The following is a 27,644-nucleotide window of genomic DNA, read 5'->3' as shown; positions in this document are numbered from 1 at the left end:
AAGACCTCATCGCTACCCCCTTAGAGTTGAAATCCACTCCAGGCCAACTGTCGCAGCAGATATAAAAAGCCAGCCACAGGCTGCAGCCGTGTTAGAAAATACTGGGCAGCAGAATATGAATCTTTTTCTCCGAAGAAAAGCCACAAACTCTGCGACTTGGAAGGTTGGCCTCCTTTGCTTCAGAAAGGTGTACTAATGAAACATGTACCAGATTAAATTTGGGCAACATGTAGCCAGCTTAAAAATCAGCCCAAAATCCCTCTTGCCTTCAGATGGGAGAGACGCTCTGCAGAAACAAGAGAGTGAGTGGGATGGGATGGGGCCATGGGGCAACGACTTCAGCTTTCTAAAGTAGCAGAAGCATGTGTTAGGAGCAAAGGGGTCCTTTCTTTCTGCCTCCCTGAGAACGTATCTTGGTATTACCTTTTACTCCTCAGCCCATCTTCCTCGAGGTTCTGTTTCTCCAAGGAGTGTGTCCTGCTCTCGCAGCCTTGCAGAACTGGTTGTGTTAAGTGTCACAGTGCATTACTGAGGGACTTGAGGACTGAAAAGCATTTTGGGCACATGAGGGAATCAGCCAAGGGATAAGTCTGGTCTCAGACACCCTTGTTTGAGCCTCAGCTGGTTGAATAAAAAACTCATTCAGAATCTGAAATATTTTTACTGCCTTTGGAGTGGAGGGTGAAGTTTCCAAGGCTTTATAAACAAACAGTCTGATACAAACACAGCACTGTTATAGGTCAAAGCAGAGGTGGTTCACAGAACCTCTGAAGATGTGTATGTATATTTGTTGTATTTTTTTCTATTCACATCAGCCTTCAGCAGCAGCACTCACACTGCTCGGTGGGTGTAGCCAACAGGGCTCTAGGGATTAGAGGTACCCTTGGGTATCCTTGGATAGAATTCAAGGGGTCCATGAACTAGAGCGGGAAAAAATTATGTCTTTATTTTCTTTACGTCTTTATTTTTATAAAATTAAAATGGTATAAAATTTTTTATAAAAAATATTTTTTATAAAAAATTTTATAAAATTTTTATAAAATTACGTCTTTTCAGTCTCTAACTGAAAGTTACCATTTCTTTCAATTATGAATGTAAGAAACAAATCCCCATAATATTAGCAATACCTGTAATTCCATCACCAATAGAAATCATATTTTCATATCGATTACACTTATATATCTGAAATCTCTGTAATATGTATAACTGCAAATATACATCGCCTATCTATCTATCTATGTATCTGTATGATTCCCTTTGAAATCCAAAGTATTTTGTTCATTTAAAAACATTCAAAGAAGAGGCCTTTGGACGTTTGGAAGGCCATGGCCTTCACCTAAGGTTACCTAAGGGGTCCAGGACACAAAAAAGCTTAGGAGCCCCTCTCCTAAAAGGAAGCTTGCTAGCAAAATGGGGCAAGTCTTGTCCTAAGGCTCTATTTGCACTACTACCATTCTCACTTTTAATCAAATATAGGGATGACAGAGCAGCTGGCAAAGAAAATCAAAAGACTGGATTCTGGTGCCTAACTCACTGTATGTCCTCTGGTACAGCACTCACCCTGCTGCTATTCATAAGAGCGCAGCTACCCACGCTCACAGCTTGCCAGGCCCTCTGCAAATCACTCTGCAAGCATTACTTCATATGATCCTTACAGCCGCCTTCTTCAGGTGGTGCTATTATTATATCCATTTTATGGATAAGAAAATTAAACCTTAGAAGTGTTCAGTAATCTATCCATAGTCCCACCCAGTTGGAAAACAGCATAAATGAGAAATGTCTCTGAGGCCATTAGACTTCATATTCTAGCAAACTGGCATAGCAATTCCTATCCTACTTACCCATCAGATTTTTGTGAAGCTCAAAAGTATGATAGGTACATAATATGTATGATTTAAACAGTACTTTCCACTTTCCATAGCAAGTTACCAATATTTAAAAATCATTATCATTACCATTATTGAGATTTTCAAGTAGAGCAAAATGTTGAGCTTTGGAAATAACCAGAAGAAAGATAAAGCTCTATCAAGGGGAATTTTGAATTACATTTCATGTTTAAGTGGCAATATAATTGTTCCAAAGAATGGCTGATGGACTGTAAAAGGATCTATGTTAATGCTAGATAAGGATCAAATCAAATGAATACTTGCTTATTGGTGATCTGCTACGGGGCTTGAAAAGTTATTCTCTTAAGTAAATGAAACAGGTGCCCTTCAGTCTAGCTGCAGGCTTTTAATTTAATTAGCAACTTTTTCCTCCTACGAGGCTGTACTGAAAGAAAAATTCAGTCTACCTCTGGCCAGGTGATAACAGTCCCAGATTAGAGCAGCCTGAAAGCAATGGTTTGATCAGCTGCCCCGCATAACAGCCTCTCTGCTCCTTTCACTGCTCCTAAATTCTAGCTCTATAGAATTTTCTGTGCAAAGCAGAGGCACCTTTTCAGGACATTCTCATCCTGACCTCTCAGGGTCAACTTACCTGACTAACGATGAAGAAGATGACAGTCATGGCAGCACAAGCCAAGGTGATAAGCATGAGGAACTTGAACCTGAAAATTAGCCCCTATTAGGAAAGAGAGAAACAGCAGTTTAACATTCTACCAGCTACCACCAATCCTTTTCTCAATATATAAATCTATCAAAAGCTAATTTTAAAGAAATCTGTAAAACCAAATCCCTAGGAGTAAGAGTAAAATAATTTCACAAAGTAACATTTCTCCTGCAGAGGTGAATATGGCTGGAAAATGTACTGGGCCCAATATTTCCAACGTTCTTATCTGTCATGAAACAGTGATACCAGAGCCTGGGAAATTATATTCACAGCACGTCATGAGGCTGCTAATTTCCCTGCTAAGCTAGTTATGCTTCTCTGCAAGGGTTCAAAGTTACCAAATCCAAGTTTTCTGCGGTTGTAATAAAACTCTGCTCCAGTGAACAAAGAGAAATGTGCATATTAATCAGCATGAAGTGGATTTGGTTGAATTTTCTCATGTGTCACTCCAGCTCTAGACACAGGCAAAGCTTCTGAAAGTGCCCCTGCTTTCCTGAGAGGATTTGAGGGAACCTGTGTTTCAGGGAGAGACGTCTCTTATTCAGGGGCTCTTATTTCCACTGCATATAAAAACCCTGCGGTTCTGCAGTTTCTGTTTCTCTTTGCACAAAGGAATTAGGCCCATGTCTCCAAGGACAGCCACTTAGGCATGAGCCTAAGGGATCCTTGAAAAATTAAGAATGTGTTGCCTGCATTAGCGATGTGAGGCTGTCGTGTGTTTCTCTTGATTAGGGACATGATCTATAAACAGAGCGAGCACCTGCTGGATATTTTAGGGGACAGTTGGTTAACTGAAGTCTGGAAATCAGATCACCTGGGCTGAACCCCACTCTCAAGGCTGATTTTCAGCAAGAGAACTTTAAATATAGCCTCACTCCAAGCCAACTCCCAATTCTACCATAGTCAGGTCTCCCATCCAGCACACACCCACATTCCATTCCAAAGCTCAAGAACCTGCTGAACAAGTTTACTCCTTATTGGGGATAGAAATACATTTATACCACAGAAAACTCCAAGATCTAGATAAGCCAGAAAGCTAGATGCCTCTCAGAGTAGGATTTAGCCTCTTATTTTGCCTAGAGGTTCTACATTACATGAGAATCTCTCCCTGTGTATTTGAAATAAAAGCTTCCATCTCCCCTACATCTCCAGATGTAGTGGGGTGTGTGTGTTCACAACAAGTAGTTCCTGAATGAGCCCAGAGATGTGCTCACCTCATAGTGCAGCCGCCGGACTTTGCTCATGGCCGACAGGCTGGACTGCTTCCCGCTGATGTTCCGAAACACCTGAAAGACCATGAAGCACAGAAACAGGAAGTAGAGGCAGAGGCAGATGCCAGCCACAATGATGAAGGCCATCTGATGGCGTCCGGTCAAGGAAATGGCCAGCTCATCGCCAAGGACTCAGTACTTCTCTCCCCATCTCTGTGGGCGATACTCTTTGTCTCCAAATATTTAGGCAATTCTCGGGAGGATAAAAATCTTTGTTTTTCTTTTTTTTTCAGTACGCATGCCTCTCACTGCTGTGGCCTCTCCCGTTGCGGAGCACAGGCACCGGATGCGCAGGCCCAGCGGCCATGGCTCACGGGCCCAGCCGCTCCGCGGCATGTGGGATCTTCCCAGACCGGGCCACGAACCTGTGTCCCCTGCATCGGCAGGCGGACTCTCAACCACCGTGCCACCAGGGAAGCCTGTCCCTGGATTTTTATAAGGAGATTGGGATACCCTGGAATCTGAAGGGGATGGAGTGGGGTTGGGTGCAATAGCAGCAGCTGCTGCTACAAGGGATACTGGGCCTGAGACTGCAGGTCTTCAAGTAAAACCAGGGATGAAGTTTTGTCGCGATCTTCTCTCACCACGAGAAAAGTCTTGTCAAATGGAACGGGGAGCAGAAGAACTCATGGCCAAAGTGGGAGCTGAGGGTGGGAGCAATATACTCTGAGGCCGATCTTCAAAGCTTAATCTGAGAACCAACCAGGTTTGGGGTAGAGTGAGCTGGCTTGGGAGGCAGGTGACCAGACTCCAACTTTTTTCCACTCCAGCTCCATGCCAAGTTGCATATTTTAAAAAATTTTAACAAGTGTGAACTCAGCATTTATGTTTCATTAAATAATATATTTAATGCAGTTTCTCTTTCTTTCCTAAAATCAATGGTACCCTTAGATGAAAAGGGTTGTTTGCTGCAAGACTTGACAATTTATTTGCCTCCTTAGACCTCCATCACATCTATAGAATGAAGGGGTTGAGGCAGACTCAACGTTATATTCTTGGTGTTGTGCAGCTCACATTGGAGGGGGTGCGGAGCAGAAAGGGGGAGCTCAACTCTCTCGTCTTTTAAGCAATGATACTATTGATCATGACCAAACAAAGCATATTCACCAGCACATGACAAGATATTATCTACCAAGAAAGAATACAACTCAAGCCCCCTCTCCAGAGGACAGTCTTTTTCTCCTGAAGCACTTAACATATTGTTGAGGAAGATAAAATATTTAAATCCAGCATCCTAAAAGGGATAAGCTAAGGCTGTCGCTTCTGCTTCATAAAGATGACTCAGACACTTTATGCCAACCAACCAGAAGCCTGGGCGACTCCTCTGGAACTAATCCCCTTAGCCTTATCTCCACTTGGTCTTGGAAATGAATGGCAGCAGCATGGGATGCCAGGACACCAAAGTCACTTTAAGAAGCCTTGCACACAGACGACTTCAGAAACAGGCTCTCCCACAGGGGCCCAGAGATGAACCTCCGTGGCTCCAGGGAAAAGCTAGTCATGCTTCAGTCTGCAGTAAACAAGTGTATAATAGATCATTTAGACAGGCAGCAGTAAGACCAGCTACTCTGATTCTTCTGCCGTGGGGATGTGCTGCTACCTCATTTGGCCTGCTGTCACCCAGGCTTGAAAGCAAGCACTAATTCTCCTCATTATTTGCCTTAATTGTGCTGTTATCATTGGTCTGAAGATCAAAGCCCTGGCTGAGCACATATGGAGAGCATCAGCGGGACTTAGAAAATGATCTTGGGGACCAGGCGGCTATGGGACGAAATAAAACCCTGAGCCCATCAAGAAAGGATACAGCCAGCTCTGTTCCAACATCTGTAGTCCAGATACTGTAGAAGGGATTCGTGAGTTGTACCCCTCTACAAAGAGAAACAAGATGGAAAGGCAAGAAACAATTAATACAGAGGCAAAGGGGAACTTTCCTCCTTACATACTCTCAGCTTTTCAGCCAGAGGGGCGGAGACTGTATTTAGACTAAGTCACGGAGGACTTAAAAGAGAAACGGAGTTTGAAGAATACAATCAGCTCAAATATTTTGTATCTATAAAGAGCTCTGTCTCTGATTTAATCCCAGTACTTATCTGAGGATGTGACCATGTCCAGTGCTTTCATCCTACAGGCTCCCGACCACCCCCTCTCCTTTTCAAAAGAGCTGGGAGTGGACCTGGTGACATGCATTTCAGCCCAGAGTCCCACGATCCCCCTGCTCACCTCTCACACATGTCAAATATGAAGAGGCAGAAAGAGCCCACAGCAATTGGTCCGACTTGCTTCCAATACCCTGCTATGTGATTCCGTTCATGTTGATCCTGAGGAAAGCCAAGTTGAAAAATGAGATAAAGATGTGGGAGAGCAAAGCAATTCCATAGGTGACTCAGTCATCCAACAATCCTTGCTGGCCACCTGTTGTGTATCAAGCATCGTGCTAGACCAGCATACGAGCCCATCCATAAGGGCTCTCATCCTGTTCTCATAAGGACGGGATGCCACAGGAGGGAACACAAAGAAAGGCCTTGTACCTGTCAGGGAGGAAGATATTTTCCTCTACCCTTCTAGGTTCTTCTGGCTGGTCTGACATGAGACAGATTAACAAGGTGAAAATCAAACAAAAGTTTAATAACATAGGATAGTCCCAGGAAAACTGAGTAACTTGCCCAAATGGCCAAAACCCTCACCTCCCTTTTTTTTTGATAGCAATAAATGGGTGGAAAATTTAGAGAAAAATGCACCCATCCCATAATTCCTTCATGATACAGATAAGAAACATAGTGTTCACAAATGGAAAACATTTCTCTAAGTTGTACATATCTTTTTGTTTTTTTAAAAAAAATTACATCATAGAGCCTTATCAACTCTTTCTTGACATCTTCCATAAATTTTCTAAAAAATAGATCCACCCTTTGCTTAGCTTTTATAAAGACCTTGACCTAATCACCAGACTGCTGACCCTCACCTCTTAAATACCATCTTCAGCTAAAGACAAAAGAGGCTGTTGGGGGTAGTGGTTTGGAACTTCAAAGGGAAGGAAGGCAATTCACATGGAGATGGAAAAGCAAATGTTTGGTAAATAAATGTTTGCTGGGCCCTGCAGACGCAATGAGATGGAGTAAACTGATTTTTGAGGCCCTGCCTAGAGTCTTCCCCACCACACCCAGCCCATATTCTTGCAGATGTCTCTGGTGATAGCTCTATTCAGGCAACAGGGCCTCTACTGAAATTCTTTTAGGCAGTTAGGGGGAAGGTCCAAGTTTCTTCCTGAGTCTTTTGAACCTTGATTGTTTCAGTTAGAAATAATTCACACGTCAAAGAGATATTTTGGTTTTGAGTGGCAAATTTTGCTCCCCTACATACCTTAGATAGTGGAAGTTCTGTGATCCACAAAATAACTCGTTCAGAATTAAATTCCTATGTGACTTATCACTTGTGTTTTTTCAGGCGGAGTAGTTCCCAGAGGACAAAATAAAGACTTAAATGCATTAAAATACGTCAAGTGTAAGAGGTCTCTTATGGTTAGGAAAATAGAAATAAAGTCTATCTTCATGAAAAAGAAGAATGATTCCTCTTGATAGACATACAAAGATGTTAAGAGACAGAAAATGAAGGAATGTAAAGTGAGAAAACAGGGAAAGGTAAAAGACATGTCGTAGCATCCAGGCTAGGAAATCCACCCAGACTGGCTGTCCTGCTGCTGCACCTGAGTCCCCTCAACTCCCATCCCTGCTGCCGAGGGCTGAAGGACCCCTCGTGCCCACCCCAGCTGTAAGGAAAAGCCTCCCTCTCCGCCCACTGCTCTTGTGGAAGGGCTGCGAGGCTTCAGAAGCAATGATCCAACCATAAAGGAATTTAAAAACAGTCCGCTCTACTATGAGGCCCATGTGCCTGACACAAGGACCAAGCTCCAGCTGGCCTATCCTCCTAGCCACAACGTGATGACTGCACCATTCTTATTTTTATCCATGGTATCTTCAATCCCTCTTGAAATATGATTTGGTGTCTGTGCAAACTGAGACCAGGGAGGTCAGTATTTCAGGGTAATAGGGGTTACTAGGCCACCTGGACAAAGTGCCGGCTGGAAAGAGCCCGGCCCACATTCTCTGGCGGTTACCTTGGTCCTAGGGACAAGCAGAGCTGAAGCCAAAGGACAAGAAAGAGTGATAATCATTAATGTTTGTGCGTTTACTTTCTGCTAAATACTTGTCTATGTTATCTCATTTAAACCTCACGGAAAACCTATACATTAGCCTTTAAAACCCATTTTATAGTTGAGGAACCTGAGAATCAGAGTGGTCAAGTCACTTGCCAGCTAGTTTATAAGTGGTAACGCAGGAACCTGAACCATGAGTCTGACTCCGGGGCTCTTGAGCTCACTACTCCTGTAACCACTAGTTTATTCTGCCTCACCCACTGCCTCTTCCCCAGGGCGCTCTTACCATCATGTGCTCACCACAGAAGATGATCCAGAAGGAGAGAAGCATTGCATAGAAGATGCCCTGTCGGATATCGCCAAACAATAGCATCCAGGTCCAGTCAAACCCAATGGAAAACCATTCCACTGGGATATTGATAAAAGTCATGGAAATCCCAAGGGCAAAGATGACTCTGATGGTGAGACAATATCAGGAAAACTACTTTATTCATCTGGGATGAATACTTTATGAAACTACTTTATTTGCATCTGGGAGGCAAAACATTTTTGATTTAAAAATCAAAACCCAGTTTTGGGAACTGAGATGTTACATATTGGGACTGAAGCCATATGATCAGTTTCTTTGCTCTCATAATCAGTCTTTACACGGAGATGCTGAATGTCTTCTTTCACTGGTACCACTGCAGAATGAAGGAGTGTTACATTAATCTTTCTACACAGTAACTGAACCTAACCTCCTGAATGCTCTGGACTTTATCTCGGTGCCACCTCAGATCAAGAGCTTCCTACAGTGTTTTCACCCTCCCTTGCCTTCTTAAACAGACCTCACTGAATATAATTATCTGCTCTTACCTATTCAGGTTATCATTAACCTGATCGTTAAGAACACTCATTATTATGATATCCTCAGCAACTATAAAGTATACAAGCATATTTGTTTCAATAATACATGACTCCAAACCATATGAAATACAAATTATTTTAGCTGCTTGTTTCATTTTTATTTTGCCTTTCTCCTATTATTTCCACTTCTCTATCAAAATATCACTCATTCTGTTACTGACTTATTGACACTTTCATTCATACCCATGATATGTTTATTAAGCACAAATCATGTACCAGGCATTTTGTTAGGGACATACATACCTAAGTGAATAGCACCAGTTCTTTCCTTCAAGGAGGTATATTCAGTGGCTGAGCCAGACAAAGTGTGATAAGTAATGTGACAGAAGTGTGCACAGGCTGCTACCAGGACTTCTCACTTTGATAGAGACAGAAATTGAACTGAGTTGTGAGTCAAGATTAGGGAGGTGGAAGGGCATTCCAAGCAGAGGGAAGAGCCTGGAGGGAGGCACGGGAGTCTGGGACAGCCTGAAGCATTTGGGGTTCTGTATGTGGCACATATCAGGAAATGACAGGACATGATACCAGAGAAATAAAGAAGGCTGAGCTGGTAAAGAAACTTGCATACCTCATTAGAGAATTTGAAAATTATCTTGAAAGGACTGAGGATCCAATAAGAAGGTTAAGCAATGGAGTGACATCATTCCATTCATTCATTCATTCAACAAATTTATATTTATTGAGCTCCTACTATGTTCCAGTCACTATTCTAAATGCTGGGGATATAGCAGTCAACAAAGTAGGCAAGAATTCTGCTCTAGTGATGCTTGTATTCAGATGGGGTGAGTGGAGGGGTATGGGAGGAATGATAATAAATAAATAGAGAATGAGCATTATGAAGAAGTATAATAAAGCAAGGTAGGAGAATGGCGAGAGATCGGGTGCAATTTAAATAAGGTAGATGGGAAAAAGCCTTTAAGACAGAAATTATATCAGGTCCTGAAGGAAATGAGGCATTGAGCCACAATGATACCTGGGAAAGAGCACTTCAGCTGAAGAGAATAGCAAGCGCAAAGGCTCTAAGGTGAGCGCATGCTGGGCCTGTCTGAGAACCATCAAGGTGGATGGTGGGTGGTGCAGAGAATAGGAGATAAAATTTAGAGGTGGTGAAGAGCTGGGATCATCGAGGGTTTATAGGCCAGAGCAAAGGAAATGAAAAGCCAATAGAGAGCTTTGAGCAGAGCACTGACATCATCCAATTTCTACTTAAAAGGGAACAGTCTGGCTGCTGTATGAATAGGTTTCAGGAAGGAAAATGATGGAAACAAGAGGAGCATCTTATAGCAAATAAGAGGCTATTTCCTATAATCTAGGTGAGAAATGAGAAATCATGGTGAGTTAGATTAGGGTGGCAGGAATGGAAATGGTGAGATTTCCTGGTGTGTTGGAAGAGGCGTGTGAAGAAAGAGAAGTAAAGGATGCCTCCTACACGTCTGCTCAGCTGCTTCTGAGCAGCTGAAAGGATAGAGTTGCCAATTCCTAAGACCAGGAGGCCCCGAAGAGGAGCAAGTTTGAAGTGAGAGGAAAACAAGTGTTCTTCGTATGTGTTACATTTCTGTGTAAGTGAAGATGTTAAGTAAACAGGTAGAATATTTGGGTCTAGATTTGGGAGAAGCTGAGGTTGACCATGTAAATGTAGAGTCATCAGAGTGTAGAAGATTTTTTAAGACCACAAAACTAAATGAGATCACCCAGGGAAAGCAGCGTAGCTAAGAAAAAGAAGACGTCCAAAGACCGAGTCCAAAGTTGAAGAGGTCGGAAAAATCGATGGAAACAGCCATGGAGACTGAGTGGTCAGCAAAGGAGAATAACAATGAGAATGTGGAGGAGCCTCTATGAAGAAAAAGGGAGTGATCAGTTATGCCAAATGCTAATGACAAGTCAAGAAAGGCGAGGACTGAGAAATGAGCACTGGATTTGGAATGTGGAGGTCACTGATGATTCTGTTGAGCAATTTTAATAAGGGGTTGAAGGAGCTCAAGAAAAAGCAGGAGGAGAAGATATATAGACAAGATTTTTGAGGAGTTTTGCTGTAAAAAGGAGCAGAAAATTGGTGTGGTGGCTTCAGGGGGAAGTACAAAGAGTTTTGACTAAGAATGGGAGAAGGCAGAGTGTGCCTGTGTATTAATGGGAATAATCCAGCAGAAAGGAAAATGTCAATAATGTGGGAGAGAAAGGGCCTATGTCTACAGAAACATAATCCGTCTGGCAGTGAGAGGGGTTGGGATCAGTTAGCAGCAAGGCAGTTCGTCCACTGTAATAGAGAGAAGTATCTGATGCAGAACATGGGAATGAAGAGCAAAGATACAACAGAGAGCTGGAAATATGAGAGCAGCAGAACCCCTAGGATTTAATAATAATTTGCACATGAAAGCTGAAGGAGAAAAAGGAGTCCAGGCTGATTTGCGGTCAAATCACCAGCCCAAGTATTGATAACACACTGACCAGTTGAACTAGGCCCCCAGCAAAACCAGGTCCATGGCAGGCAAATCACAGGATGCCAGCGTTCCTTAAGGGTGCTCCAAAATCAGCTCTTACTTTTCCAGAAGCACGGGAGGTCGAGACATCATGGTGATCCTTCTCCAATACCACACCATAATGATGAAGATGCTGGGTGTAAGGAAGGTCTTCATGGCAAACCACACCTTGGTGAAGCCTCCATTTTGGTGAATTCCCTAGATAGAGACCAATCATAATTTTGAAGGTCAATATATCTTAGTGTTATTTTCTACCAGCAGATGCATTCTGGGGAGAGGTAAATGGAGATCTTTTTTGCTGAACTTTCAAGATCAATGAGCGCTAACATTCACAGCATGTACTGTCCTCATCCTACCTGCCTGGGTCCCTCCTCAGGCACTGTAGAAATATAAATCAAAAGGCATAAAGATAGACTCACTCTATCCTAAGGGAACGATTAAGAACATGATCAAAGATTTGTCTATAAGGTTTTCATTGAAAAATTGGAGCTATCTTAGATGCCCAAAATGTTGGCATTGGTAAAACGTGTTAAGGTAAATCCGTACTGTGGAATGCTAAGCAGTACTACAAAGTATATTTATACTGTATTCACAATATACCATTAATTTTTTTTTGGTCACAAACTCTTTATGAACTCAGAGAAATGTATTATATTATCAACATCTTGAATACATATGTAACTTTACACACACCCTTGTCATTCATTGGTGAATCAATCCCAGATCTCAACACAAATATTTTCCATCACATTTTTAATAATATGTGGGCATTCAGTAATATGTGGGTGTCTGGTTAATACACTCATTAGACAAATATTGAGTGCCTACATTGTGCCAACAGTTGGAATACGGTTGTAATGTGATTTGTTTCTATTAATACAGTATTGTTAATGATAACAACTTTTTTTTTAATTTGTTAGAATGGCTTTCAGGTTATTCCCATAAAATTTCATTATACCTTACTTGTGTTACAATATCCTTCCTTTAGTGGAGAGGAAGGGGTGGAATGGATGTCATTGCCACAGGAGTTGCATATAAACACATTCTCTCTTCAAGAAATGAAAAAGATTTTGTGGGTGCCTACTGACATAGTATGCCCATGAAAGTTGGTATATACATAAGCACCAGCGACCATATTTCACAGTGAAGAAACTCTTGAAAACCACTGTATCAAAGTGCTTTTAGTATTTGCTAATGAAGATACAGAAACACTGAAATTCTGGGTTTCATGTAGAATAATCCCAAATTAAGACATTTTAAATATTCTCAAAATTTCTTCCATGGAAAGATACATACAATTAATTTTAAAAAGCAAGGAATGAAAGAGTCAGTTGAGTATGATGGCCTTTTTTTTGTAAGGGAAGGATTATATACACAGAGAAAAAAATTGAGGAGATACAGCATAACCTCAAAGTGGTTATTTCTCTAGATGGCAGGACGTTACAGGTAACGTTTATGTTCTACTCTGTGCTTATTTGTGCTTCTAATTTTCTAGAGTAAATATGTATTTGTTTTTTAGACGTAAAAAAACCTAAATTAGATATAAAAAGTCATGCTGCACATTCTTTATTTTCCCCTACTAAAGAGATAAAATGGAAAGAACCTAAATCACGACTGCTCCCTTTAACATTTGTGCTTGCAAGGTGAAACATGTAAAAAAAAAATTACTTTTATCTTGGTGTTATTCACTATATAATCAGGACCATCATAATAAAATCTTAAATGGACACAATAATTGCATTACTTTCCATTTCCATGGGTTTGTTATTCTTCTTACTTCTTAATGAAACAGTTGAGACATGGAAAATTCAAGATTGAGATGGAGCGTCTTTCCAATACACATGCTCACAACCAGTGTTCTTAGCCAGTGCTCTGATGTGACAGGCTGCCTGGATCAATCAGATTCACTTACCACCAGCCGGATATCCTTAATCTCTCCAATCCCAACATTGATTTTCTTCTTCTCATTCACAGGCAGCCGGATGTTTAGAAGGTAATACTTATGAGCCACAGACCCAATTTCCATGAAAGGAAGGACGTCACATTCATAGTAACGGCCCTCATGTTCTGCGGTCTGGAAGAAGAGTGGAGGGTTTGAGGCACGGTCACTATTTCCAATAGACTATGTCTGAATTGTCTTGCCTTTGCCTCATATCACCAATTCTAAAAAGCTAATGCTTAAAGGTATCCCTCAGAGGTACAGATAATAGGGTACACTGGAGGCATGGCATCTACAAGCTGCTCACAATGAAGAGTAGCCCCCACTCGCTGCAACTGGAGAAAGCCCGCACACAGCAATGAAGACCCAACACAACCAAAAAGAAATAAATAAATTTATAAAAAGATAAAAATAAAACCCAGCCACATTCGAGATAGAACCAGAAATTTTAGGTAACAAGCAGAAATTTCTTCTATTTCGACACCTTTCTCAGCTCTTCAGTCCTCATTAGAGCCTCACGTCAGACTAACCTGGTCTACCAGGGCTACAATTTTATTCGCAGCATACCATCGGAGACCTCTAAGGCTCTGTGGAACAGTCAACTCAAATGTCCAGGAGGAAGCCCTTGCTAATGTTCATCACTTTCTTGGATGATGACTACTTATTTACATGGTTTTGGCCTGCAGGAGAAGCTACAAGAAGCTGAAAATATCTACTTTTTATTGATTTGACCAAAAAAAAAAAAAAAAAAAAGAAGCTACCCGAGGAGCCCTTGGAATTTGGGGAAGACATAGGGGGATGAAAGGAAACAATGAGATTAGCTTGCTAGAGATGACCACTCGCAATTCTCTGCCTCTAAAGCTTTCTAACTGCCCAAGAGACAAGATGGCAGAGGGAGCAGAAATTAAATAAACAAAAATTTAGCTCAGTTTCTAGAAAAGCCTATTGGACTTCCTGCCAAGCAATTTAAGAGGTACCAGCCAGCACATGGAAGTGGGAGGTTGGCAAGTAGTACAACTTGCTTTTGAAAACTAAATTCTGCTCTACCTTCACAGGACACATGGCTATGTGTCCCAGCTATGTGGGGGAAGCGGGTAAGTACGGACACATATAGGCAGGAGCTTCAGCAACCGAGGACTCTTCCCTGATAAAGCAAATGAGTGTCTTGTCTTCACTGCTGGGTTTGTATGCCAGCTTCAATGTTTGCTTGTCACCTCCTGATGAAGTGATGGGGGACTGATTTGGTGTTCCTAAGCCTGAATTCTCAGGGCCTCCAAAATTTCTTGTAAATCTTCAGAGTAAAAAGTCCAGTGGAGAAATCAAAAGCAAGATACGAAGCAATCCGTTTCTTCTGTGATCTTGGGTCAGGGGATGGGGCGGGAGGGCTCTTTACTGGACAGTCAGAGCTTAGAGTGCAATAAACAGACCTTTGTACAGAAATGGAAGACACACATGACATAAGTAGAGGTAGAGCAGGCAAATATCTTGCTTATGCACTTCCATTTTTCCATTTCCCATTCATGGCAGACATCACTAATCAATCATGATAATTTTTCATCCTCTACAGTCTAAGGGGCTCTTATCAGAAATACCAGTTGATTAGACACGGCATATAAGATTTTAAAAATTCTTCTGTAGAAAGGATCCTTCTTTTCCAAACCCCAGCTTCAGGTTGGATGAGTTTTCCTGTATAGATCTGTCTTCCTCTCCCCTCTGCTCCTTTCTCTTATACTTACAAATCAAGGCTATTATTAGGACTCTGCAGAACTACTGAAAATACAGTACAGGCTCTAATTCAGGCTCAGATGAAGCTGCACTCAGGAGGCTGATTACCTGCTATGGTAACAGCAAGAGGTGGGTTTTCTGATGTGTTTCCAGTCAGGGTCTTATTTATAGAAAGTGAGAGTTTGAAGGAAACAAAACTTATTTAGTCTAATGCCACTGACTTGATTATGGGGCTCACCCAAGGTCCAAAAGTCATGGCAGAATTGAGTTGAGGACGTGGGTCTCCCAAGTCCAGCCTCCAGCTCTGATGCAGAGGAGGACTCGTGAGTGCAGCAGGAAGAAAGGAATGCTGTTTTGCCTCAGACATGCCTGAAGGCAGGCATTGATGAGGAGGGCACTGAACTTCAAGCCAGGAGGCTGAAATTCTCATCCTGACCTCACCCCTTGCTGGGTACCTGGGGAAGGTCATCCACCTCATTTGGCCTCACTTGCTTCCTAAGTAAAGCAAGAAAGTTTAATTATATGATCTCTGGGGTTCCTTCTAATGCCCCGTCATGGGTCTTTATGTGTCCTCCACTTCCCTGTCTCTACAGAGAGGGTAACACCATCACATGAGATAAATTTACCTAAGTCCAACAAATGAGAGAGACACACAGGGTTCTGGGATCCTGGCCTGGCCTACCTGTCTCAGAGACAAATTCACTGTATCCTGCTGGGGACTTTTCCTTATTCACTGAGGTTCTGCCTCTGCCAGTATTTAGCACATTTAGAAAGAAAGATTTCCTTCTCTCTCTTCCCCCCTCCTTTTCCTTTCCCCCACGCCCCTCCACCCTCCCCCAAATCCAGCATAAGCCTGGCTAATTAGGACAAATTACAGCAGGTGGCAACTTGACTTTTTTTTTTTTAACTTCACAATCCACCAGGGACTAAAAAGCTTTAAAGCAATTTCTCATTTAATCTTCAAACTCAAGTCTAAATTTCACTGCAATCAAAAAGCATAGATTTGATGATTCATTTCCTTCACACTTTTCAAGGTTTAATATCTTTCTTGAAAGGGATCAACACATCCTAAAGATAATTAAGCAACTGTCATTAAGAAGCAGTTGCAGTCTTCTTAACGGCCTCCCCCGACTCTGCTTCTCAGTGCCCTCTAAGTGTATACGTAAGGTGAGAAATGACTTTTCCCTTTTCTGAGGTTGATATTCCATATCCAAAAGCTTTATATCCTTTAGCTTAGACAGCCAACCAGTCTTACCTCTGAATGATGAGGTCAACTTTTAATTAATTTCCTCCATTGCATACAAAGGTCTAGAAATATTACATATCTCTCTCCTGCTACCTCCAATTTCTCTTGACCATTCATTTTTACCTATAGATTGCCCCCAAAGGCCTACCCAAAACAATTCCAGATGGCTTTTGGGTGGGGGGAACCCTATATTTGACCATTCAGCAAAGGGTCTACTGAAGTGACTTTCAAACTTTATCAAGCTTAAGAGAAGGAATTGAAATCCTGTTAAAACACAGATTCCTTGGTCCTACATGCTGAGATTTTGATTCATGGGTTTGGGGTGTGCCCTGGGAACCTGCATTTCCTACAAGCTACCAGGTGATGCTGACACTGTTAGTCCTTAGACCACACTTCCCATAGCTCTTGTATAGGGAACCTGGGGAGGGAGAATTAACAAACACCAGGTGCCCCAAAAGATGCTTATGTGTAGGGTGCATAGTTTGCCCATGAGAGCTTTAATTTATACCTTTTGTCCTGTTGGCCCGACTGGTGAAACATGTCCCAGACTTGATTTTAAGTGATAAGGTTCATTATCTCATCTCGTCCTTATAAAAATTCCCAGGGCAAGTATTATTATCCCATTTTGCAAAGGAGAAACTGAAGCTTGGACAGTTGAAGCAAGCTTGCCTGAGGTCATGCAGTCAGTAAGTGAAACAGCCTGGAAGTGAAGCCAAGTATGTTTTGCTCCAAATCCAGGCCTTTAACTAATGTTCATGAACCTGCCCGGCCCCATCTTACTCCTCTTCGGGGCAGGACAGACAGGGCAGGGGCATGGTCCTCAGAGGCTTCAACCTGCCATTCTTACCATTCCACAGGGAACCCCAATTTTCCAGCTATAGGCAAAAGTGAAGTTAGGAAAGGCCAATGTTAGGAGAAGAGCGGAACTAAATCAGTCAACAGAGCGAGTACTACAAAGTAGCCCAAATCCTTCAGGAGCAACTGACCTGAAGATATCAAGTGACAAATGACATAATCAGGAATGTGCTTCAGTGCAGTTTGGTCTCTCGTGCATTTCATGCAAAGAAAACAAGACTATTTATGTCTGTGAAGGGACATCAGAGATCACCTAGCAGGTGGTACTCCTTGTCAACATTCTTGAGGAATGTGAGTAGCCATGAGTAACAGTAACTACGGCTCCGTTTCAACTTCACAGAGACTTTCAAGGGGGGAAGGGGGTGGTGAGTGGGGAGGGGGACAGAATCTTGGGGAGGCATGTGTGAGGGCAGCATGTGGCACTGGAAAAGGGCCCCTCACTAATTCTGATTTGGTCCTTATACAGACAAATCCCACTATCCTCTGAGGGTCACTGAGTCCATGCCTGTATTTTACTTCCTGGAGAATCTAAGGCCTTTGTCCAAGAGAAAGTGTCTCCCTACTCTCAGTGAAGGATAGTGGCTTTCCTCCCCTTGGTGGTTAAATGAGTCTTCCTGGAAGAACCAAAGAAGGGAGAGTCCTAAAAGTATGTAAGAGAACTGAGAGGTCTCAAAGGAAACTAGATTTCTCCCTCAGGTCCTCTTTGTGTCTGTGGTGTTTGTTCTCTGGGATTGTTAGTCTTCACACCCGCACACTGACTTGGCAACAGAGATGCCGATGAAACAGAGAAGCAGACACATGCATGGAACCAATATGAACAGATTTGTACATCTAAAATTAACTTAGCAATGATCTTCAAACACTTTTTGTTAATATCCAAAGAACCAAGAATTTATTTTTATGGAGGTATTTCAAAGAAACAACTAAATCACTTCAAACAGACATTCCTTCTTCTGTTCTTTCCTCCTTTGCAGGGACGTGAAATATCTACATTGCCCTCTTTTAGGACAAAGGACGGTGACTACTAACCTTTGGGGCTCATGCATGCTTAGGAACAAGAAATGTGTCTGAGCAAACGTTCCCACATACCTGGAAACCAAATAAAAAATCCCATCAACTGAGACTTCAAGGTACCCTACCTTGGGGGAGGTGAAGGTACATTTGAGTTTCCGGGGCACTCTCTCATGGGCCATTTCAGTCCACTCAGCAAACATATCATCTCGGTAAGCCAGGGAAACGTCCATGGAAACTTCTGCATTTTCTCCTGCAAGAGAAAGGATGCACAATTCAGAAACAGCTTCTGGGAAGATACTTTGGAAACAGTTTAAAAATTCTTACAGGCTCTACCATGGAAACCAATAAGACAAAAGAGACGTATCAGTTCCTATCAAATGCCAAACCTGACTCTCCAAACCTGAGGACTTAAAAGTCATAGGACGACTGTCTAAGCTGGACGTTGGGTCCCCTCCCATAACCAACTGCTCTGCCAAGGAGTCAAAGAGCATCCACTTAAAGTCCTCCAGAGGCGGGGGTCTCACTCTCTCTGAGGCAGTTCAAATGGTCAGATTCCAACTCACGGTCAGCATTCATCCTCCTTAACTTGCACCACTGGTCCTAGGTCTGCCTGTAGGAGTCCCACAGCAGATGAGATCCTTTTTCCACAAAAGTTCCTTAGGCACTTGAAACCTGCAACTCATCTGCCTGTGTTTCCTCTCCTCTCTGATAAAAATGACCAACTTTTTCAGCCACCCCTCAGAGACATGATTTAAGTACCTTGGGTGCTTTCTTCAGGACACAATCTAGTCTGAAAGCATCCTTTTTAAAATTACTCCCAAGAAGCTCTCAAATATAGGCTCTGCTGCTTCTCAAAACCCCTTCTTCAGAGTATGGACAAAGTTAATATAAGAGGTAAAGGGTTTTTCCAAATTAAAGACTTATGCACAGACAGGAATATAATATTCCAAATTAAAGACTTATGCACAGACAGGAATATAATAATAAGTTCATAATTGTGCAAAGGAACGTTCACATACACTTCCATATCAATAAGGACCATGAATGGGTTTAACTCACCATAGAACTCATTAAGGAGATTAGAGTAATTAAAACTGCCTCTACCCATTTTGTCTGTTTTATACTCTGTTGAGCAAGTTCAAGAACAGAGGAGTCTTAATGGAGGAAAAAAAGCACAGACTACATTTCCAAAATGACCTTGGTTGGGGTTATGAGACTGGGCTCAGTTCTAGGCTCTGGAACCTGAATATCAGGTCACAAGGGAAAGATAAGAATAATTGCTGTCTGGAAAATTAGGGCTGTTCTTTCCACTGACCCAGTGTGGCCTGTAGACAATTTGACAGTGTGATGAATCCCTGGTTCTCTGAGGAAATCTAGGAAGAGAAGGAAATAATGCAGGAAAGAAGGAATTTGAGGCCATTCTGATATAGACCAAACCTTCATGAACATCAGCACCCGCTCCTTTATTAGTATCATTTAAACCCTCAGTCATTAATAATGAACTATCAGAAAAAGAAAGTAAAAAAGAAAAATCCCATTTAGAATCACATCAAAAAGAATAAAATACCTAGGAATAAACTTAACCAAGAAGATAAAAGACCTATACTCTGCAAACTATAAAATACTGATGTAGGAAACTGAAGATGATACAAAGAAGTGGAAAGATCTCCCATGCTATTGTATTGGAATAATTAATATTGTTAAAATGGCCATGCTACCCAGAGCTATCTACAGATTTAATGCAGTCCCTATGAAAATACCCATGACCTTTTTCACAGAACTAAAACAAATAACCCTAAAATTTATATGGAACCACAAAAGACCCAGAATTGCCAAAGCAATATTGAGATAAAAAGAATAAAGCTGGAGGTATCACCTTCCCAGATTTCAGACTATACTACAAAGCTACAGTAATCAAAACAGCATGGTACTGGCACAAAAACAGATACATAGATCAATGGAACAGAATAGTGAGCCCAGAAATAAACCCAAACACCTGTGGTCAATTAATCTATGAGAAAGGAAGCAAGAATATACAATGGAGAAAAGATAGTCACTTTAATAAGTAGTGCTGGGGAAACTGGACAGCTACATGTAAAAGAATGAGATTACAACATTTCCTCACACCATATACAAAAATTAACTCAAAATTGATTAAAGACCTAAATGTAGAACATGATACCATAAAGAAGATAACATAGGCAGAACACTCTTTGACATAAATCACAGCAATATTTTTTTGGCTTTGTCCCCTAAGGCAAAAGAAATAAAAGCAAAAATAAACAAATGGGACCTAATTAAACTTAAAAGTTTTTGCATGCAAAGGAAAGCAATGATAAAACAAAAAGACAGCCTACAGAATGGGAGAAAATATATGCAAATGATGCAACTGACAAGGGATTAATATCCAAAATATTAAAACAGCTCATACAACTCAATATCAAAAAAACAAACAATCCAGTTAAAAAATGGGCAGAAGACTTGAATAGACATTTTTCCAAAGAAGATATACAGATGGCCAACAGGCACATGAAAAGATGCTCAACATTTCTAATATTAGAGAAATGCAAGTCAAAGCACAGTGAGATATTATCTCACACCCATCAGAATGGCTACCACCAAAAAGTCTACAAAAAACAAGTGTTGGTGAGGATGTAGAGAAAAAAGAAACTTGTACACTGTTGGTGGGAATGTAAATTGGTGTAGCCACTACAGAAAACAGTATGGAGGTTCCTCAAAAAACTAAAAATAGAACTACCATACAATCCAGCAATTCCACTCCTGGGTATATATCCAGAAAAAATGAAAACACTAATTCGAAAAGATACATGCACCCTAATGTTCATAGCAACACTATTTTCAGTTGCCAAGATATGGAAGCAATCCAAGTGTCCACCAACAGACAAATGGATAAAGAAGATGTGGTATAAATATATATATATATATATATACACATATATAAATACACACATACACACATAAGCACACACAACGGAATATTACTCAGCCATAAAAAAGAATGAAGTTCTGCCATTTGCAGCTATGTGAATGGACCTAGAGAATATTATGCTTTGCTTATGTCAGAGAAAGACAAATACTATATGATATCACTTATATGTGGAATCTAAAAAATAATACAAACGAATGTATATAGCAAAATAGAAACAGATATAGAAAACAAACTAGTGGTTACCTGCAGGGAGAGGGAAGGGGTGAGTGGCATGTAAGGGGTATGAGATTAAGAGATACAAACTGCTATGTATAAAATAAAAAAACAACAAGGGTATGTTGTATAGCATAGGGGATTATAGCCATTATTTTATAATAACTGTTAATAGAGCATAATCTGTAAAAAAAAAAAAACCTGAATCTCTATGCTGTATATCTGAAACTAATATAATACTGTAAATTAACTACACTTCAATGAAAAATTAACAAAAGATAATAAATCTGTCAAACATGGTGAACTGGCTACTTATGTTTTCCTCCTCTCACTCCTGAAACTCCCCAAAAAAACCAAACAACAAACAAAAAAACAGTAAAAGAACACAAAGGATATTAAATCACAAGGGGAAAAAAAAATGGTAGTGACATGAGCAAACCAGAGACTGCAACAATTTTTTCGAAGATGAAAAACAGATGAAGTAGGATTTCCTGACAGCCACAGAGATGGGCACAGCCGAAACTCCATGGAAGGGATATTTTGGAAAAGTGAGCCAACATGTCCAACAGACCCCCAAGCCACTCAGAACTGGAAAGCACCAGGTGTGACATAAGACAGAAGAGGCAAGATGCTGACAACGGGGTAGTGGGGTCAAAGTCTGTACACAGAATCGCTGGAACCCCAGTTCTCATCCATCTTCCCATCTCCACATAGTCCAGGAGACTCTGGACTTGAGGACACCAGGCTGTGCAGAGACCCAGGGCTGAGAATGGATAATAAGAGTCTGTATAAGAAACTGTGGAACGCCTGGCTTGGCAGAAGCAATGCTCAGAGTTTGTACATCCTCTTGGTTAGGAACCAGAATGGCTACAACCGTTTGTCACTTGGCAGCCTCAGTGGTCCAAAGAAAGAACTGAGCAGAGCTCCCATCTGTGAGTTGAATATTAGGCACCAGGGTACCTCCTTTTCATTTCTAACATTGTAATTAGGAATTGGGACTTTCAACTCTGTCTAAAGGGCACTTCCAGAACCACAGAACTCAACAGTATCAATCTGAAAGGTATAAAGGAAGTTATCAATTCTCATATTGCGCTCCTTGGAGGACCAGGGTTCAGAGCAGCACCGGCCTTAGACACAGCACAGCAGGAGGGGTCCTGAATCTGGGCGCCACACTTTTCAAGGGTCCCGCTCGGTCTGGCCCTTTTCCAGCTGTTCTCTTCCTCTCCGGATGAGAAGACCCTGAAGTGAAGAGGACATGTTCATCAAGAGCCTAACCCCTTCCGCAATTTTTAGAACATGGTCCAGGAGCTCGGGACCCCAGAATAGGTACCCAGACAGCTCTGAGCCTACTTCCACATCGTGGGACTGGGGGGGACCTCTTCCCCAGATCTGGCCTCCCAGAGGGAACTACACGACTGCTTGTGCACCCTTGGGCTCAGGAGTGCTCAAACGGCTGCTGTTTGGAGGAGGATACAGACAGAGACTGAGCTTGGAGGGTGGGGTGTCCACACAGAAACACACTCTTTGTATGGGATGGAGCCAGGGGTGGGAAGAAAAGACATCTAGAAGCCCACACTCCCTGGTCCATCACATTTTTGGCACAGAATTCCAAGGCATCCAAGAATCTTAAATTCACATCCAGACTTCCAGTGCATTACAAAAGTAAATTTGTTACAATTGGATGATAAGACTTATTTGGTTTAATAATTTGGTAAGCCAAGTTTATCACTTTAAAAATATTTAGACATGTGGCAGCCATGCCTTCATAGGTACTCTTACCTTGTACCCCACAAATGTTAGGAGTGGGCCTGGTACAGAGCAGGTGCCTCAGGGAGAGAAAGGGCCAGACAGACTGGCCTCCTGGCCTGATCCAGCTTTAAAACTTATTGCCACCTGTTGGGAATCCCCAGACTGTTTTAAAATATGCTGTTAAAAACAAACAAAAGGGGTTTCCCTGGTGGCGCAGTGGTTGAGAGTCCACCTGCCGATGCAGGGGACACGGGTTCGTGCCCCGGTCTGGGAAGATCCCACATGCCGCGGAGCGGCTGGGCCTGTGAGCCATGGCCGCTGAGCCCGCGCGTCCGGAGCCTGTGCTCCGCAGCGGGACAGCCCACAACAGTGAGAGGCCCGCGTACCGCCAAAAAAAAAAAAAAAAAATTTTAAACACTGCTTTCGTGTACAATTACTCTGTGTTAGGCCCTCATGACTTCCGTGCTTTCATTTAAATGACCTCATGAAACAACTTATAAAGTGGGCATGGATATTTCCTTTTGATTAGTGAGTAAACCGAGGTCCTCAGATATGAAGTGACTTGCCTGAAGCTGTATTAATATTGGTAACATGAGAAAGAGAAGTATTTTGAAACTGTCTTAAAAGACAACCATCTTATTTGTATGGCGTAAAGAAAACTGGGTAACTTGTGATGAAAGAAGCCCCTCAAACTAGTCACAAAATATGAATAGGTAGGTCTTTAATAAAAGCAAGTCTCCACGTGTACACTGTCCCCTTCGGTCATCACACCCATCCTATAAAGAAGTTAGTTATATAAATTGTCCAAGAGTACATGGCTAGTAATTGCAGAGCTGGGCCTTAAACCTCAGTCCGGATCACCCCAGACCCCACCACCCTCTGTTACCTTTGTTGGTAGAAACAGAATTCAAAAGAAACTTAACAGTTGAATCAAACACACTGCGTGCAGAGACCACTCAACTCTGACCAAACACAACTTTCTACGGGAGAGAAACACACCACTACTTCAGAAAACTGACTGGAGGAGTGTGATGCGACCCCCCCGCCCGCCCCATCCCAGCGTGGAGTCGGAAGCCTGGCGACGGTTGTGTTCATGTTGTGGATCTGGCCCTAACCAGGTGTGTAGTCAGGGACAGAAGTGAGCCCCGTGGACTGGGGGCAGCTGCTCCAGCCATCATCGTAAGGCAGCACAGGTCTTCCGACCAGACCTGCTGCTTCTTTCAAGAGAAGCCAGAAATGCAGATGGTTATACAACATCTCTCAATCTTTACATGTCAATAACCAATTCGCTAAAAATGAAAGGAAACAAAATCTCTGCGCAGGTCAGCTAATAAGACATCAGGCAAGCTGTGTCATTCTTTGGGGGGACACTTTTCCTACTCCCCCCACACCGCCGTTCTTTTCTTTCCATTTCAGCATTAGGCGAAGTTCTTTCTAAAGCTTTCTATTTTGGTTCATGAACTTTACCACATACCCTGCCTAATCCTCACACATCACCTCCTTACTTCCTTTGCCATCTGGGGGCAGGTGTTATCATTCCTGTTTGTGAGGCAGAGAAGCCAAGACTTGGAAAGCTTCACCCCTAGAAACATCAGACACTCAAGCTTCTAGAGTTTCATGGCGTATAGTTCTTACAGAAACCACAGGGAGAATGGCCGGTTCAAGTGGCCCTCGAGCCTTCCCTGGCTGGACTCTGTGATCTCCCCTACCCACCCTGCCATGAACATTCAGGTTCCTTACCCTGTTGGAATAGGACTTGCCTCCTAGGATTCTGTGATCATTAAATCATTTACTACATGAAAAATCCTTAGAATAGTGCAGAAAGCATGAAGGGTTAGCTATTGTTTTTATCATTTTATTAGGGAAGTGAAAGTCAGTCTTATACTTACTTTAATTCAAAATAATTACCAGGTTTCAGGGACATGGAACCTCCCACTATGAACCCGTATCCAAACCTGGAACACAAAACTCAGAAAAAGGAAAACACTGGGCAGAGAAATACAGCAAAGCTCTGAAGTCAGCCACCAGAATCACTTCCTCTTCTGTCTCCAATGGACTCGGAAACAAAGTTCAGCTTTAATGACTATGTTGCATGTAATAAAACACTGGTCTCATGACACCCCTCCCCTCCCCACAGAGATAATGAAAGTAAAGCATCCAATTTGAACTCCCAGGGAGAATGGCAGGAAGGCCAAGGCTACCTCTGGCACCTGGAGAACCTTCCCTATAAAACAAGGATGCTGGTTATACCAGTTCCATGGGGTAAAGTTGTGAAGTATATCAGCATAGGGCATTTATAGATTTGAAATGCATGGTTTTCCACACCTAAACAAGACCAGCAGCTTTGCTATCCTGTGGGCTGTCGGAGCCTCGCGTTTCTCAAATGGCTTTGGAGACACATTTTGGTTGCAGGGAAAATCCATTCTCAATACTGGGAAGGGAGGTGTGGAAAGGCACACTCGGTATTTCCATCCTGTTATGGGAGCAGTGCTCTGATGTGAGGAACCTGCACTCCAGGGTTCCGGAGAAGCAGACCCAGACTGCAGAGTATCATTACAAGCAGAAAGATCTGTGCCTTTCCATACTGCGAAGTATAGACCAATCATATCCTTAAGAAGCATTTATCTCTGTATGAGTTAAAACGCCCTGCCCTGGGCTTCCCTGGTGGCGCAGTGGTTGGGAGTCCGCCTGCCGTTGCAGGGGACGCGGGTTCGTGCCCCGGTCCGGGAAGATCCCACATGCCGCGGAGCGGCTGGGCCCGTGAGTCATGGCCGCTGAGCCTGCGCGTCCAGAGCCTGTGCTTCTCAGGGGAGGGGCCACAACAGTGAGAGGCCCGCGTACCAGGGGCGCGGGGGGGAGGCGGGTGAACAAACGCCCTGCCCTTCATGAGAAAAGTGTTTGCCAATCAGTTTTCTGAAGACAAGTGGAAGGCCAGAGAGGTGAGCCAGTCCTTAGCATAAGCCAAAAACGGTGGGGGGACAAATAGCTAGGAAAACAGTGTGAGCACCTCAAGAAACCTAGGGCAGCTGCTTAAGGTAAGAATGGTCCCTGGGAGGAGGGGCTAAAGTTATGAAAGATGAGCCTTCCTTGAGGAAAAAGAAAGAAAGTAATCAAAGTGCTTCTTACTTACACTTTTAGAAACAGGTATTTGCCAGCCAGGATAGTACAAAGAGCTTGGCGGCCAAACAGATCTGCTTTTCAATTTAATCTTTATGTCTTCCTAGCTAAGAGACCTGAAATGTCTTAGTTTCCACCTCTGCAATATAGAAATAGTGGGACCTACTTCTCAAGGCTGTTGACAGGACCACTTGGCATATAGGTACTTAAAAATACTCACTCCCTTTCCATCCAGTCCTAGGATGGTTATGTTATATTATTGATCAATTAACTGGAAATAAAGGGGAAAAGGGGGAGGACAAGTTACATTAAGAGTTATTAAAGAATTATTTTATGGTTGTCAAAAGCTTTCCAGTTCCCTAAGAAACCTTGATTTCCCTGGGCCCTTGTTCTGGGAAAGAATTAAAGAGATTTCAAAATGCTCACATGCATTCCCACGTTACATAGGGGAGCTACCAGTCACCAGGTTTGTTTGGGTAACCTCAGAAGGAGGCTGTGCAGACCAGCCTCCTCCCAGCCTCCTGCAGACATATAATCTGGGGTTATTTATGCCAGCATTCCTACCCTGATCAAAAACTCCCTGACCTGGCTTGTATTTTCTTGACGTTTTCAATTAAGGAAATAAAAAAACCAACCCTGTCCAATATCCACCGTTAGGTCTGGCAAAAATGGACTCAGCTAATTATAAATTTGGTCTCCGCTGTTTTCTTAAGATGCCCTAGAGGCCTGCGTGTAAGCAGTTATAAAATGAATGAGTACAATTATTTCGCAAACCAGCCTAACAGTTTAGTTCACACCACCTCTCTCATTTTTCCCCCATCACGTCAAGCATTCGCGTTGTGGAGAAATATTTTCCACATGTAGGAAGACATTTTTCTAAGCATCATCAGAATGATCCCTTGCTATATTCTGAAGCAGTATCTCCTAATTGAAGTAAGCTGTCTATGAAACATGACTAGGGCATAGGGGAATGTTCCACACATCAGGCCCTTTGCAGTTAGAAAACATCCACTCACGCATATTGCACCCTACTGGACTGCTTAAAGGCTATACATTTGGAAAAGTAGCTGGGGCATCAAATGAATCTGCAGGACCACAGAATATAGAACAAATACATCCTGGTGTTCACTGGGTTGTAGAATAGCCCCTTCCCCTTCCAACTCAGCTCACTTGCCCTGAGGGGTCTCATCTGCTCTTGGGACACCAGCCACCTCTCAAGTTCAGATTCCTCTCCTAAGTTTCAAATCTGCACGCTCACTACCCACTGGATGGCTTTATTTCTGTGGTTCAGAAAAGAAAGCCAAACCACCAGATCTGGTCAATTCTCTCAGCTCATCAAGTCTTGCAGATTTATCCCCGTCTCTCTCCTCACCACCACTCCCCGTGTTCAAGGTCACCATCATTTCAGGTCTAGATGACACAAACACATGCCCCATGCCTGTGTTTCACACTGTAGCCAGATAGATGATTTCTGAGATA

The 27,644-nt window shown here is 42.5% G+C and overlaps 1 protein-coding gene and 1 long non-coding RNA gene across 6 annotated transcripts in view; both read right to left on the bottom strand.

The window, feature by feature from the left end:
* The window catches only part of WLS (Wnt ligand secretion mediator), a 105,710-nt gene that overhangs the window by 21,535 nt on the left and 56,531 nt on the right, over positions 1-27,644 (bottom strand). For all 5 annotated transcript variants that reach the window (XM_019919546.3, XM_019919544.3, XM_019919547.3 and 2 more), the window contains 8 exons: positions 18,262-18,386; positions 13,270-13,431; positions 11,419-11,555; positions 8,261-8,429; positions 6,042-6,139; positions 5,626-5,689; positions 3,765-3,908; positions 2,479-2,562 (listed from right to left, as the gene is read on the bottom strand). In XM_019919546.3, the coding sequence (XP_019775105.1) occupies positions 2,479-2,562; positions 3,765-3,908; positions 5,626-5,689; positions 6,042-6,139; positions 8,261-8,429; positions 11,419-11,555; positions 13,270-13,431; positions 18,262-18,386 (983 nt within the window). The remainder of the gene's footprint in view (positions 1-2,478; positions 2,563-3,764; positions 3,909-5,625; positions 5,690-6,041; positions 6,140-8,260; positions 8,430-11,418; positions 11,556-13,269; positions 13,432-18,261; positions 18,387-27,644) is intronic.
* LOC117313961 (uncharacterized) lies at positions 8,447-11,412 on the bottom strand. Its single transcript, XR_004528583.2, has 2 exons — positions 9,124-11,412; positions 8,447-8,657 (listed from the first exon to the last, which is right to left on the bottom strand). It is a non-coding gene; the product is annotated as an uncharacterized lncRNA (long non-coding RNA).

The sequence above is a fragment of the Tursiops truncatus genome, chromosome 1 (assembly GCF_011762595.2).
Source record: "Tursiops truncatus isolate mTurTru1 chromosome 1, mTurTru1.mat.Y, whole genome shotgun sequence".
Taxonomy (NCBI): domain Eukaryota; kingdom Metazoa; phylum Chordata; class Mammalia; order Artiodactyla; family Delphinidae; genus Tursiops; species Tursiops truncatus.
This window is presented reverse-complemented; position numbering and strand designations above follow the sequence as displayed.